This window comes from Lampetra fluviatilis, chromosome 1, assembly GCF_964198595.1.
Source record: "Lampetra fluviatilis chromosome 1, kcLamFluv1.1, whole genome shotgun sequence".
In the NCBI taxonomy this organism is placed as follows: Eukaryota; Metazoa; Chordata; class Hyperoartia; order Petromyzontiformes; family Petromyzontidae; genus Lampetra; species Lampetra fluviatilis.
Window position 1 is genome coordinate 39117759 of NC_136275.1, and position 16161 is coordinate 39133919.

The 16161-nt window shown below is 43.1% G+C and overlaps 1 protein-coding gene across 3 annotated transcripts in view; it reads right to left on the minus strand.

Moving 5' to 3' along the window:
* The window catches only part of CLEC16A (C-type lectin domain containing 16A), a 34805-nt gene that overhangs the window by 14821 nt on the left and 3823 nt on the right, over positions 1–16161 (minus strand). For all 3 annotated transcript variants that reach the window (XM_078862462.1, XM_078862469.1, XM_078862478.1), the window contains exons 3-15: positions 15495–15628; positions 14265–14413; positions 12935–13040; positions 11838–11961; positions 10273–10453; positions 9280–9330; positions 8214–8327; positions 6402–6636; positions 5260–5386; positions 4267–4367; positions 2440–2562; positions 1704–1813; positions 908–952 (exon numbers count right to left, since the gene is read on the minus strand). In XM_078862462.1, the coding sequence (XP_078718588.1) occupies positions 908–952; positions 1704–1813; positions 2440–2562; positions 4267–4367; positions 5260–5386; positions 6402–6636; positions 8214–8327; positions 9280–9330; positions 10273–10453; positions 11838–11961; positions 12935–13040; positions 14265–14413; positions 15495–15628 (1600 nt within the window). The remainder of the gene's footprint in view (positions 1–907; positions 953–1703; positions 1814–2439; positions 2563–4266; positions 4368–5259; positions 5387–6401; positions 6637–8213; positions 8328–9279; positions 9331–10272; positions 10454–11837; positions 11962–12934; positions 13041–14264; positions 14414–15494; positions 15629–16161) is intronic.

Consider the following 16161-nt stretch of genomic DNA (forward strand, 5'->3'; position numbering starts at 1 on the left):
TTACTTGAACCCACACCTCCAAAATTCTGGGTTCAAGTAAAAGTTCATTTGGATCTGAGTTTTAAACAACAACTGTCACGGTAACAATTCATTGTCTCGATGATCTTTGGATGCACAAAACACAGCAAGGACTAGACAGCTTAAGTTTATACCTAGCATGAAATGTCACAAAAAACTCTCATGTAAAAAAGCACGTGATTATATCTATAATAGCCTCACAATACCTATTCTAAATGGACACTGTACAATTTGTATGCTTTCAAAAAAGGTGTGTGTACGCATGTGATGATGTGTGTATGCGATGATTCACTTGACACCCTGGACACTTTGCGTTCAACCAGAACGGATTAACCAGATGAAATATTTTACCGAATCAAATTTTAAAAGATATATATATCCAAAAGCAGTAGACACACTCGCGGTTTAAGGTATAACGGTGACTGCGGATGCAACTGAGCACTGTGTGACTCATGACTTCAGTCCAGTACCATTCACCCTTTCCCATTCCGAGACAAATGCACGTGGCAGGGTGGGAGTCCCGTTCACCGCTGAATCTCGGAAAGCGCGAGTGGTTTCGGCGTTAATTTTATTGAGAGAGGCGTAGCAGCGCCGTTGTTTTTAAAGACGTTGCACACTCACCACAGAGAAACGTAGCGGCACGACCGCAACTCTACGATAGCTGGCGCCAAACTGTGCCACACGCCCTCCCGCACAGCCTTGCGGGAGCCTCGGCACTGATGAAGTTATTTTATTTCAGTTTTTCTTCCGAATCGGAAATACATTTTTACTGGGAAAGGGTTAATTAGCTACAAACCAAACGACAAATAATGAAATGAAGTTAATTTTTTGTGATGTGACATCATCTGTTTAAAATTCTTTTCAATTGTGGAACGGGTGTCAAAGTTACCTTGTAAAAATTACGCAACAGCGCGACGCTCTCCTGCCTTGCACCCTGAAAAATATCAAACGGCACAACGGTGTCATCAAGCCAAACGAGTGTGCACTTAAATGCGTCAGTGAGCGCGTAAATCGTCAAAACAAGGCAGTAACTATATTCTTGGTTCTTTAGGTAAAGTCACGTAAAAGGGAAACAATAAAATAATAAAAATATAAAACAATAAAATTCTCTGAGTCAACCCCCAATCAGGATTGAACTGGCAACCTTCTGAGATTGTGAGCTGCTAGCTTTACCACCGAGCCAAGCTGCAAGTGTGTGTATTACATTCCCAGCACCTTCATGCATTGACATAGTGGTGAATATACTATTATATGACTGCAGTGTTTAAAATTCGAAGTGGAAGTTAGAAAGCAACTCTATTGTAAATACCCCGCTTTGGTCAAAATATATAACAAATATTTAAAAGCCTAAGCATACCAACTATAATAGCATACAGTAGGTACGCACATATTTTAGGCGAAATCAGTGTACATCAATCACGAGTTGGCAACGTGCGTACCCAACCGTGCTAATCGGAGTGCGGAGGAAGGACAAGATAAACCAAAATACTAATTTTCGATTTAAAGCTTTCGTGACTGCAGGGATTCATATTCTTAGTTCTTTCGGTAAAGTCACGTAGAATGGAGAAAGAAAAAAAAAATTCCCTTCTACGTGACTTTAACGAAAGAACCAAGAATACAAAATACGAATCACAAACTAAACACAGTAAAAGCATGTGTGCACGTGTTCGTGTGTAGCTGGGTACCTCGATGCAGGCGCGGTGAACGTCTTTGAGTGTGCAGTGTGCCCCCGTGGAGACCAGCTGCTTGAGTAACAAGCAGGCGAGCTCCAGCGTCGCCAAGCGAATTCGACTGTCTGCACTCACGCACGCACCACACGCACGGAGCTTAGTGGTTGAGTGCGAGTTGATTGAATTTATCTATGGTACTTTTTTGCCAGTTTCAAAATGATGAAAAAATAAGAATAGTCTTTACACTTTGACAATAAAATAGGTGTTAGGATGTTAAAACACCAAATAGAAACCTATTGAAAGGCGTAAAGTCTGCAAACATGCAAACAAACATGCTTTAATAATATATGCATCGTCTTTGAAACGGATTGGCCTACACCAGAGACAACCTTTTTATGGCCTTGTCTCACCAGTGTTATACCAGACAACGCCAGTTATACAACTGCTCAACCCGACACTTGCATTGCCTGTGTACGGTTCACCCTTTGGCGTTCTCTGGTCTAACACTGATGAGACAAGGCCATAAAGAGTTTACAATCTAGATGATTTAAAAGTGCATAGCTCCAGTAGCTTCCTAATATCGGAACAGCGGCTCCAGACGACCGTAGAAGCAGCGCATCTGAAAGCGCCGTGCGATGCGGTGACCGTCTTTGTTCGATGGTTAGACAAAAGCCGCCGCCGCTGCTGCTGCTGCTGCCGCTAGGATGACCAAAAACATTTGTTCGGCCCAGTGGCTTAGGGGGCAGGTCACCGGGCATGGCTGCCTTGTTCAGGATGACAATGATCCTCTCGACGAGCAAGTGGCTGTAGTCCTGGGTTGCTCCTCCGTCGCCAAGAGGCATCTGGATGCTGTCCAGTATGACAGGATCCATGCCTGCAGGAGAAGAAAATTCAAGCTGTCATCGCCCGTAGGGGGTGGGGACAACTGAAGAGAACGGGCATGCCAATCGGCATGTCACCGCGCGGAATGGGATGACCCCCGAGTGTGCACCAATCCATGGGTAGTTAAGTCATACAAGCTTCTAATTCCACCCACGTGTTGTGAGGTGTGAGTGAAAGCACAGCTCTGTGTAAGAGCTGCATGGTATTGAGCATTTGAAATTGACCGGAACGTTGCAACTTAGGTGTCCATCAATCGGTCTTTATTTTACGTGCCAATATCACCCACAATAAAGTAGTGCATCGGTGCACGTCGCAGAGGAACGTGAACGGTACACGGGGGCACGGAGTAACCGGAATTGAAGAAGAAACCCGTCACGCACTCAGCGGCTAACACCGACTGAGCAAAGTAAACTGCGGCTGCACGCAGCAAAGCGCGTAAGAAAGGCAAGTAGTAAATACAAATTAATGAAATACATGAAAATCAAAGGGACAGTTTTTATGTTTTAAACACTTGCTATCTTTCTTCCTCCAAAACAGCAGACAAAAGGCTGTTCCAATCACATTGTTACATAGCATGCTGTCCTTAAACCCATTTAATTTACATTTATTTTAAAAAACAAAACATGTGATGTGCAAAATTTACTGAGCAAACAGCAGTGATTTCGTACTCAAACGAGAATTGAGGCATTGCTCAGCTACTGTTTACAGTCCTTGGCCGGTTGTGGAAATTCCACATTCCTATGGCAGAGACAAGTCTCTCCATCTCGCAACCACTGTTAACTTCCCCGACAAAGCGGAACCTATTTTATCCACTACAGAGGGATGATAGGCTGAGTGAACCCCACCCCTCCCCAAATCAGAATTCAAACCCATAACCTTCCGACCACAAGCCACCCGCTCTACCGCTGAGCCAGTCATAAAAGACACTGATTTCACAGTGCGGTAAAACAAAACCGTAGAGATAACCACATTTTATGAGAGCTATGTGGTCACAAACACACCAAACCTATAAATACACCAAACCTATAAATACGAATGGCATAACTGTAGCCAACGGTACTAGTGCACACAGAGGATAAAACGTAAATACATTTATATTCTTACTCAAGCCATCGGAGAGAAGGGTCATCTCTGTTGGTAGCATTGAACCAGCAGTGGGAATGCCACACTGCACGCATGTGCTACCATGTCACTCACCTTACCAACCCCAGAATAATGCTGAGCGAGGACAACCCCCCGACTGGAAGTTCAACTCGACGTTCGAAATGCTCATTAATAACACCAACTAATGATTTAGTCTCATTGTGGAGAATATTAGAAAGAAAACTGATAAACAATCAGCCACCTTCCCATATTTGTCTCTCCACACAAAATTCAAATGTATTTTTAAAACACATCGCATCGGCTACACAATCACAAAGCTGGTCCAAAGATTGCTTGTGTACGACCAATGCTGTTGGAAACGTGCACTCCCGGAAGGCTGCGTTCACCGAGAGAATGCCGACTCATACTTTTGCTTTTCGTGGGCAGGAGACAACTATGGAAGGTGGTGGCATATTAATGAAAGTTGTTCATTGCGAACCACATTCACCATCCCACTGGACCATTAGCGACATAGCGACACAGCCGGCATGCGTAATGTAATACAGGCGTGTCTCGCTCGTTAAGCAAGACACGCCTGTGCTTAATTGCTAACCTTTATTATGTCGCAAAGCGTACAGAAGGCAGAGGGCAAACAATGCAGTCGAATCATCCTCTTCGCACTCCAAAGCCGAAAAAATGGCGTCAATGAATGGCCTAAGGAAAGCAAAAGGTATACACATACACATCAGTGACATGCCGAAACACATGCACAACTACATAGATATAGCATGCAACGCTCAAGGCAAAACAAAACAATGAGGACTCTGCGGGAAGTTATGTTTGAAATACGAGCGCGTGTTAATGATGAAAATGTTTTTGCATAATTATAAACTCCCAAACCCCTTGAGTTTTGTAAGCCATTGTTCCAAGTTGTACGTGTATAACAGTTGGAAATGCATGTGATAAAAACGACCGTGTATTTTTACTAAAACCTGTACACAACGTGCAAAGTGTCATTACGCGTTTGCTATGTACGTCATCCAACACACCCCACACCCTCCGATTAGCACGGTTGGCTATGTACGGTGGGAAATAAGTTCAAAGTGCATACATACTGGACTACCGCTGCAAAACAAGATGTTTCATCTCAACAGATTATCCAGGTTAAACAGTTGAATAACAACCATAATACAGAAGTTTTTTGGGGGGTTAGATCGCGCAAATATGTCGTCAAACCCACCACCACCCGACATAGCCAACTAGTAAGGTTTGTCACGTAAACAGAACATGCCAATTCGTTACTAGTACAGCACACCTGTGTGTTAGAGAGCCAAGCCACAACATTTATAATCCGAGCACGTTTCGCCAGTAATTACAACTAGCTTCATTCGGCGGCAGCCAAATTTGTGGAGAAGTCCACCTGTTTCATTCCTTAAATAGAGGCGTAGATGTGATGACAACATTCATGCGCTCTTCTTGCGCGAAGTGGGGGGGGGGGGGGGGAGATGAATGAATGCATATTGATATGGTAATCAACATACATTATGTATTCACATTATGGAAGCCCATAGTTCTTGTACTTAACTAAAGAAAAGTGTGCGCGTACCTGCTGGTCGGCGCCTGATGTCTGGACGCAGCAGCTGATTTCTCCTCATCCGTGGTATTGAGGCGTGTGATGTGCGATGGTGACGACTGAGCGTGGCCTCCTCTTTCCATCACCTTCATCTCAATCTCTGTGCACAACACCGTAGTACATTCTCATCCAATCACTCCGACCAAGAAAACGTTTAAACAAACAGGCTTCAACGCAGAAGGCGGGTTTCAAGCGTAATGTCCGTGCGCAATGCCAAGCGCACTCAACTATTATTCTTACCAAAGAAATATACAGAGACACTTTCCGACAGCAAAAATACTTCATACGCAGTGATATTCTCGGTCCCACAAAAGCAGCATCGAGTCCATGGTCAAAGCACAGAACACCCTCACAATCATTACAATTTGGAACCAGGTCCAGGTTCAAACTATATATCTTTTTATTTCAATTTAGTGTTTTTTGGGAAACGGAGTGTCTTACCACTGACACTTTTCATGACTAATCTTGCACCTTTTTTTTTTATTCCTTAACTCAAAAGTTTTACTGGATTCATTTTATATTTAAAAATTATATAATTTCTTACCTTTTTGAAATGTATTAGTCTGTATTACTAATAAAAATGTCTCTGTTATGTCTGTCTTTGAAGCAATGTTTTGTTTTTATTGATGAAACCCGACTGAGGAGCTTCTTAGCTCACAGGGTACTTCAAAATAAACTGAACTGAGTGGAACGGAGGTCCTTTATGCTGTGAGGCACAAGTGTCCACCAATGCACCGTCCTGTTGCCTGAACGACGCTATAGAAATATCACACATTATTATGATTAATTTAACACGTAGGCTTTCGCGACCAATATCATCCATAAACAGGAGGATTTCTACACAAATCTGGCTGTCGCCTGAAGAAGCCAGTTGTAATTACTGGCGAAACGTCGTACTCAGATTGTAAATGTTGTGGCTTTGCTCTCCAACACACCGGTGTGCTGTACTAGTAACGAATTGGCCACGTTCTGTTTACATGACAAACCTTACGAATTGGCTGTGTCAGGTGGTGGCGGGTTTAACGACACATTTATATATTTACGCGATTCAACCCAAAAAAGCCTCTATTGTGGATTATTATGATTGAGAAGGAAAGTAAAACGTATGGGTTCACCTTCCACATCAGACACCGGCTCTTGGCTGCGTGGGTGTCCTTCCAGGCCCGCTCCTACAGACTCGGCCTCAGCACAGGCCGATTTCTCTGCATCCCCCTCCACATCTTCATCCTCTCCGATGTTCTTGTAGTTGGGCCTCTTGGATGGGACCTTCCTTATATGACCACGACTCATCTCCAGGGATTTCTCCAGTGGCTCAGTGGGTTGAGTGAATCTACGCACCCCGGGCGAGAGCTGCAACGCGCAAACACAAAGTACACGCACGCACACAAACAACACGCAATCGCCCAAACCAATTGCAGACATTAACAAGCGTACACACCAAAATGCACACAGAAACACACACGTTCACACTCGCACATGATACATACACGAATATACACAGTTAACATTCACACATACGTCAAATTAAGAGGCATTATATGTGTTTAATAAATCAAACCGATATAAATGTTGCATTTAGACTTTGTGGATATTCCACTGTTTTTGCCTGCTGAATATACAATCATATAAAACACACGACTAGTAAACATGTTCAATTCTGGTTGTATAGTGTGTGGGATACATTTCTCTGGTCTGGCGAGCACAGGCCACATGCAGTTATCAATCAAAAGGAGATGCAGGAGACTGCAATCAGCTGAGCAGACCACTCCAATCCCGGGTAATAATTCAGGAAAACAGGCTGTAGAGGTGGGCCTAACTTAAATTATGCAGCAATCGAAAGCAAACAATTGAAATCTAAATTTGTTCACAAAATGAACATTATTTGACAGCTAACACGGTGGAATGGGTGTGCTTTGCCATTCCCACAGACACTGTGCCTCTACCGAGATGGCGTCCCGTACGTATGTATTTTGAACGTCTTTCGCACTGTGCGTAGCCAACCGCGCCAATCAGAGTTGGGGGGGGGGAGAGAACAAACTAAACACAAAAAGCAGTTCTAAAGAAATTCGTTTTCAATCTAGATTTTAAAGTGCACAGCTCCATTGGCTTCCGGATATCGGAAGGATGTATTTTTTACTTCTTTCGCACCATACGTAACAAACCACGCTAATAGGATGTGTGGAGGGAAGGTGGCTCTGCAGCTACAGCCACTAGCAATAGTTATTGTTGGGGTGCAGAAGAGCCCAGGCAGCAATCATCCACGAAACTCGAGGCAGTTTATTTTTAATAGCAGTATAAATAATATGGTCATTGTAGTTCTATTACCAAGGCAGTTGATTTGCTGAAAGAAAAACAGCTTTTCCAATTACTGAAATTTGCAGTGCATTACCCGTAATGTCAAAGCGTAATTAGCATACGTCACCGTTCCTGTCTCGCGTGGTTAAATTGAGCCATTACATGCAGGATTTCGCACAATTAAATGTATTCAGCTCATTAGCACAATTACAGACCATGCTTATGAATCGAGATGTAACATACGCTGAAAATGCTTTACAGGGGCTCGTCTAATTACGGACATCGACTTACGATCTTTCAGAGATACGAACAAACCTGTCCGTATGTCCATTTGCCTGTTCGGACCGACAGTCATAAGTTCAACCGCCGCGCAATAAATGGCGGTGGTGGCATCTACATCTACAGGAGATAATATAACTTTTCAAGCCATTCCCCTTGTTCCACGTACATGCCGTACAAAGTTTGGAATCGACACGAGTTAAGTTCGACTTACGAACAAATCGACATGCGAACAGATTTGTGGAACCTAACTCGTTCCTAAGTAGAGGAGTCACTGTACTCCGTTCCCTTTACCACAGGTACCACCAGAGGTGGCGCAATTCGTCACCGTAGCGCGTGAACATGGGACTTGCCGTGGCATGGGTGTGTGCAGGCGAAGGTTCACAGTTGAAGACAGAGATGTCTCCGTTGAGGATGACAGCGCCCAGAGAATTTACCAAGGGTCCGTGATGGATGATCAAGAACACCTATTTTGCAATCACAAACACAAGAGTCAAAGATACACATTTTCTACTGGATATGCTCAAAATAATGAGATCATTGACAATATGTGGAGCGGTAGTGGCATCATCGGAATCTCAGCTGCAAAGCAGTCTGGGTATTTCTAAGATGGCGGCAAACAGTGCATCATGTGGTGGCGAAGAACGTGACTTAACCAATTTCCTAGCAAAGGAAAAAAACCAGAAAAGCGCTGCGATGTACTATATGGTGGTACGCATGTCACACAGACGTGCGTTTGAGCAGTTCAAAAGGTTTAAACGTGGGAGTCACTTGATTAACACGCTTATACGCAACCAAGTATTTCAACTCCCACAAAGTGAACCGTGTTGAACTGTCGACTTTCAATAATCGCCGCATCAATGTGCATCATACAGAGTGAGCTTGGGAAGAACACATTGTTTGAAGGCAGTACGGCTGACATACGAAAAACTTTACTATTTTAAAAACTAAACTATTTTTTTATTTTACCAGGTAAGGCCCAATGAGCTATATAGCTCTTATTCAGAAGCGACCTGGTCACAAATGATAGCTCAACGAAGTGGCTTATCATGTGGAAATGTGGAGAGAAAAAATCCACGCGACCACTGAACATGCACACTCCATATATACAGACGTCAGGATCGGGATCGAACCCATGACCTCCTGTAAACCAGGTGAAGCAGTTAACATCTTGCCACCATGGCGCCCAAAAACTGGTGATGGAATAGCAGCCCAAGGAGAGAACATGACCAAGCAATCGATCAGTGGTGATGAAGAAATGAAATTATTTCAAGTGCAAGGCGTGAGGCATTTGTGGCATAGCAGGACCATGAGGTGTAGTGAAAGCATGGGGCAGTCATCATCCAGCAGTGGATAGACGAGAGCTGATGATGACAACTGTTGCTCGTGTTCGTATATAAATGAAGTTGAAGGCCGTACCTGAGACAGCAGGTAAAGAGAAACTTTGGGACTAATTTTTGGCCAGTCCAACTAAAAACAAATAAAGAAAAAGTATTACTCAAGTGTCACAAGACCATCAACATTTCATTTACAAAGCGCCTTTCAAGATCGTGTCCTCACACGGTCCTTAACAATCCAAATGTAGAGTTACTATATATATAAAAAGCATTCACATCAACGAAAAAAAACAGTGCTATTTGCTATCAAGTCAAATGTTATTAAAAACCTTTTTGTTTAAACGAATTTAACTTCAGGTGTGAGTTTAAAATGACCACCGAATCATCAAATAATAGCGAGGCGTGTAAGAAGTCGCAACGGTCAACAAAATATTAAGTAAAGTTTTCCATCACCCTCAGTACCTCGGGGCAATGGCTTCAGTGTTCACAATTGACGCTCCACCACCCCTCCGGTGAAGCTAACCATCCAAGCAGCAGCAACCAATTACCAGAGCCTCCAATTCTACCATGCTAAATAAACAAATTAATTATCCGCATTATCCCAGGTAACTATTGCAAATGAAACTACCCTGCTTGTCAGAGTTCTCACCTGGTTAAATAATACAAACTTGAATCCAGGGGGGGCCTTAAAAGTCATGGCATCTTGCGAATGTCGTAAACGAGCAACATTGATATTATATTCTTGGTTCTTTCGGTAAAGTCACGTAGAAGGGAAACAATAAAATAATAAAATTCTCACGACGTTTCGATTGCAACACAAGCAATCATCATCAGGTGTTGCAATCGAAACGGCGTGAGAATTTTATTCTTTTATATTTTTATTATTTGATTGTTTCCCTTCTACGTGACTTTACCGAAAGTACCAAAAATATGAATCTCTGCAGTCACGAAAGCTTGAAATCAAAACATTGATATTCTCTTACGTATTTACCAAGACCCGAATGACTTTATCGTGCTCTACGCATGCGGGCGTGCTTCTGCAATGAGCACTCTACATCATCTCTGGTTGAGGCACCTGGTGCGGATCCCATGTCACAAGGGAGTACGTGTAGAGTGGCAGGAAGAGGCGATTGAGCAGGTGATCAGTGAGGACGTCGTTCAGGAAGCCACAGTCGATGATGAGAATGTCATTGAGATAGTGAAGGTGGTCCAGGTGCTCTGCTACCAGGTCGCTGAGACGTCCACGGTTCTTGTGCCTGAATTCGACACGAATTGCACAAAGTGTGAGGTCGCACTCTTTGCACACAAAGCGCTCACCACAAATGAACCACAATACCCCGCTGATCTCGTCATAGAGCCTAAACTATCAAGCGAGCTCCGGTTATCCTCACAGCGGCTTTTGGCTGGCCATCGAACAAGGACAGTCACCGCATCGCACACTTTAAGATGCACTTCTGCAGCCATCTGGAATGCTCGTCTTTCCGATATTAGGAAGCCACTGGAGCTATACACTTTTAAATATATATTGAAAACTCATTTCTTTAGAACTGCTTTTTGTGTTAAGTTGGTTGTCCTTCCCCCACACCTCTGATGAGCAGGGTTGGCTACGTACGGTGCGAAATAAGTTCAACATACATACGTACAAACTCATCAACGTGGATGTCCTGCCCAACGTGGATTTCCATCTCCCATTCACAGCCCTGAGGCAGTTGTGGGAATTCTGCGTTCCTATGTCGGGGAGCGAGCGTACCCATAGGACAACCTCTGTTGACTTCTCCATAGTGTAGTACTCGTTTTATCGACCCAGGAGTGACGATGGGCTCAGTGAACCCCCGAACCAGGATTTCATCTTACAAGCTTCCACTGAGCCACCTGGCCTATCAAACAAAGTGTTTTCTAGCTAACATGGGCATTGAGGTGGTTTCTATCTCTGGTTAACAACCCTGAGCCAGTGGTGGACACATCTCACTCTAAAATATTTGTTTTAAAGAGTTTACAGCCATCAGCACCTCGGAGTAAGAATGCTCGAGTAAAAATCTAAAAATATATCAAATGTGTACGTGTGAAACGCCATTAAGGCAAAAAACAAGTACGGGTTTCTGTAGTTGGGCTGCTTTTTGAGCATTTCTTCTCTCAAGCTTTCGCCACGCAATACTATGGGGAACTTCAGGAGTTGAACTCAAGATCAACTCCTGAAAATGCCTGCATTGTATGTATGCATGAATGTTGAACTTCTTTCGCACCATACGTAGCCAACCGTGCTCATCGGAGGTGCGGGAGGACAACAAAATGAACATAAAAAGCAGTAATAAAGAAATTAGTTTTCAATCTCGATGATTTAAAAGTGCATGGCTACAGTGGCTTCCTAATATCAGAAGGAAGAGCATTCCAGACGGCCGCAAAAACAGATCTGAAAGTGCACGATCCGGTAACCGCCTTTGTTCGATGGCCAGCTAAAGGAATTAGTGCGTGGCGAAAGCTGGCAAGGGTAATGCTCAAGAAGAAACCCAAACCGTAGAACCGCACTTGGATTACAAATGGTTGTTGCGCTGACCTAACGTGTGTTAAGAGAGAAAACAGATTGCCGAAAGATTAAAGTAATTGCGTCAACGTTTATTGCACACTGCGCTGGTACCTTACTCTTTATCAGAGGTGACACATCTGTCCATCTCGATGACGTGGCTCCCGATAAACCACACGAGATTGGAGAAATACGGCGCTGCAGTTTTGTCTCGAATATAGTGGAGCATTCCATCATTTTCCACTGCACACATTCCAGAAGAAGCACAACTCCAGATCAGCACAGCGCATCGTCCTTCACTCTGAACGGCCATTCACATAAACGTTGCCCGTACAATAGCACGGTTGGTTATTAGCAAGGTTGGCTACGTACGGTGCACAATAATTTTTACGTACATTTCGTTGTTTGTTTTACTAATTCGCCAATACTTTACATGTTTTAATCATGTAACCTTGCCAGAGAACAATAAAAACCAAAGAAACACATCACAGTCATAATGTAGCATACGTGCCATTACCTTGATAAATTAAATGTATGTTTACTGTAAAGGTTTTACCGTTTTAGGTTTAATTAGGTATGTAACAATGAACCCCTTAGAAATGTAAGTGCAATGATTTGGCATTGATATATTGTTTAAGGAAATTTTTTTTGCCATTGTGGTGGCCGCAGCGACCTCCAGAGGCTGCGTAGACCATCATCATTAGCCATGGTCAATCCACTGCTGGATAAAGGCCTCCCCAAGCCACCGCTATATCCCGTACCCACACACGAGCAGATTTCATTGTTCCTTTTTGACTAAGTCAGGCAGTGTGTAGGCAGGTGTCAGATGAATTGTCCAGCCTACGTGTTAAACTGGGTGAATTGTCGAGTGCACCTATTCAATACGAGAACCAATCATAAATAATAGTTTCTAACATGTGTGACTCGATGCATGCATCGTGAGCGTTAGGACTGATATTTAGTTGCATCGTTGCACGTATAGTTTCAGGCAGTGATAGTCTACAGGCGTTGTGTGAAAAGAGGAAAGGTTAAAGTGACTTACATGCAACTTCGGCAACGGGGTTGACAAACCAAGATGACAAAAAGAGAGGTTAGAATGAAGGGGTTATTAACTTGGACATTCAATATTTGCAATAACAGCGAGAGAAAAAAACATGCACATTGTCGTCACGAAATGTTCGTTTAAAAAAATATAAACGTAGTATAAAGTACTCACCTTTGTACACATTTAGGGTTAGGGTTCTCACCGCTATTCTCACCATGCTTTCTGGGTGGTTAAAAAATTTGATTGCTTCTGTGTAGAGCGCAAAGTCATTGGTATGCTGGGGCAAGAAACACAACGAGGTCATGAACAGAGAGCACGGCTCGTCGCATCAATCGCCAATTTATCTGGGTGCATGCAAAGGTGTGTTTCTAATTGATAAATCTACGCCCACTTTTCCATGGCCACTGTGATGGGGGGAAGGCAATGGATTTGGTGCTCGAGGCGTAACCACTCACCGGCACCGTGGCCCTCCCCTGGGTTGAGTCCTAAACTAAACTTTTTATTTTACCAGGTAAGGGCCCACTGAGCGATGTAGCTATTATTCAGAAGCGACCTGGCTATCACAAATGATAGCTCAACGAAGTGGCTTATCACGTGGACATTTATAGCAGCCAAATACTCTAAATGCACGTTAATTCTAAATGTGAAGAGGAAAAACAGGAGAAAAATCTACGCGACCACGAGGAGAGACATGCAAACTCCAAATATACAGGGGTTAGGGTTGGGATCGAACCCACGACCTCCTGCATACCAGGTGAGGTAGGTATCATCTCGCCACGCGGCCACCCCCTGAGACAACTCCAATGAGCCAACTAGCGGTCACCGAATTATGCGAGATCCAACACCGAGGAAGACCAGTCGCAACCGCGCACTATCATAAACATTCACTGTGATCAGATATGTTTAATTACGTGTAGCGAGACTGGATATTAGTCTGCTACAAGGTCTGTGTGAATTTATTTGACAGATATTTTATTGTTCCCTGAATCTATTACAACTTTGATATCTTGTTACAATAGAGGGTGCTGTTTGTTGGACGTTTTGGGCCTTTGCTCAGAGGGCGCGTTCAAATAATTAGCACGCTGTGTGCGCGTGTACATCCATATTCGGCCAAGGCAACAGAAAGCACAATAATCGTATCTGCCAAGGTAGAATGTCGAGATATATATGCCTTCCTGCTCTTTGTGAGTGAGCACACCTCTGTTGTTAACTGTTTGTGTCAAGCCTGTACGCATCTTTCTAACGCGATGTGTTTTATCAAAATGTATGTTGGATTTGAAAGTGAGACAGAGATTCCAGATGAGTGTCGTGTTATTTTACCCAAAATAGAATGTGTGACATGACAGTTTAGGAGACCATTGCTTCCCTCTGGATGTAATATTTGTTTAGGCACAGAATTGTAATAGCATCGCTGTAAATGATGAGGCGCGCTGCACATGAATTGAAAAATGTTTCTTCCCACGATATATTTCCTCTTAAAAGTCCGAGAAAATGGGCTTACCTCGTTGTAGAAAAAGTGTACGGTGTGGCTGTTAAGCTTCAACGACAACGTTTTCAAAAACGAAATATAATACGCCATTATTTCCTCATCCGAAAAATCAAACTTGTGAACAATGATCGAGTTCACGTGGTTGTTCGACAACAGATAATCTGAACAAAAAGACAAAGCAACCTTTCTTTAAACACATTGAACGTTATACATTTTACATTGAATATTTCTGGAATTTTACTTATTTATGTCAACAAAGTACTCTGGCTAATAAGGGTCGTAGCCTCACACATTAAAACCCACGTACAGATTTTATATTTCTGTTAAATAGCAGTGGCAATGGCGCAGTTGGCGACGTTGCTTTTTTTGTCTGTTTGTGAAAGTGGATCTCCCGCTAAATTTAGCATTGAGGCAGCATTCATCTCCTGTTTACAGCTCTCAGCTGGTGGTGGAAATTCCGCATTCCTATTGCGAGGCTGAGTCTATCCATAGGACAGACAGTGTTGACTTCCCCACAAAGTGGTAGATACTTTATCGACCTCACAGGGAATATGGGCTGAGTATGCCTGCTTGTATTTCATAATAAAGATTTTTTTGGGTTAGATCGCGTAAGTATAAATGTTTCGTTAACCCACCTCCATCCCGACACAGCGAATTAGTAATGTTTGTCACGTAAAAAAACATGCCAATTAGTTGCCACTTCAGCACACCGGTTTGTTGGAGAGTAATCCCACAACCTGTGCAATTTGAGTACGACGTTTAGCTGGTAATGACAACCAGCTGCAGTACATTTTTTTCAGAACCAGCTTATCAGGCAAAATCACCTGATGAGGCTGCTTATAATCACCAGCAAAACTTCGTACTCAAATTGTACATGTTGTGGGTTTACTCTCCAACACACTGCTGTGCTCAAGTAGTAACTAATTGCCACGTTTTGTTTACGTGACGAACCTTACAAATTGGCTGTGTCGAGTGGTGGTGGTTTAACGACAGATTTATATTTACACGACCTAACTAAAAAAAAACTTTATTATTAATTATTATATTGGTCGCGAAATCCCACGTGTTAAACTGTTTGTATGTCACTGCATATGCATTCCTCGAGGTTTTAAATGTGAAAAGTGGCTTCCGGGGTTTACAATGACTTTATATAAACGAGAGTGATAAAATAGCCCACAGTTACTGCGGTTTGGCAATATCAAACAGTGAACGATCGATCATGAACACGAGAGGAATACTCACACAGGGATGTCTCGTGGCTGATGTTCTCAAAAAGAATGTTAAGCGTTTGCAAAAGCTGCACGCAAACATACCTTCCAGATTTTTGTCTTAAAATGTTCAAGAAAAAAGCGAACATATTTTTTTCCAAGAAAAAACTGAAAACGGAGACGACATGTGATCAGCAGACAGAAAAACCGCCAACGATACGAGAGTTACTTTTGTGAGCTCGCACGCCTACAGCAATCCCATTTGTCAAGCTCAAGGCTTCACTTGAGATGCACATCAATTATGCCACGTGTCAAGTTTATTTTGTTTAACCAGGTGAAGGCTCGAGTAGACCAGGAAGGGTATGCTCATTCACAGAGTGACCTGGGTGACAATATTTTTTAAAAGAAAAACAATGTAAGTCTATAATGTATTCAAACACATAAATCACAATTTGACCGTATTGGCGGTATATCGGTGGGCGACATCATAAAAATATCGAATTTTCTGCAATAATTCTTTATTTTCCTGCGACTCGGAACCCCGGTCAGAAGATCTTGCAGGGTGGTGGTGCGTCAAAATCAGTTCACATTATGTCAAAGCAATCGGAAGACGACTGTTTACATGAGGGGCTGAACACGAAGCTTCAGTTTGTTTCCATATAGCAGCACCCGGCCTGTTGACGATTGGCTGCTCCGTGTTC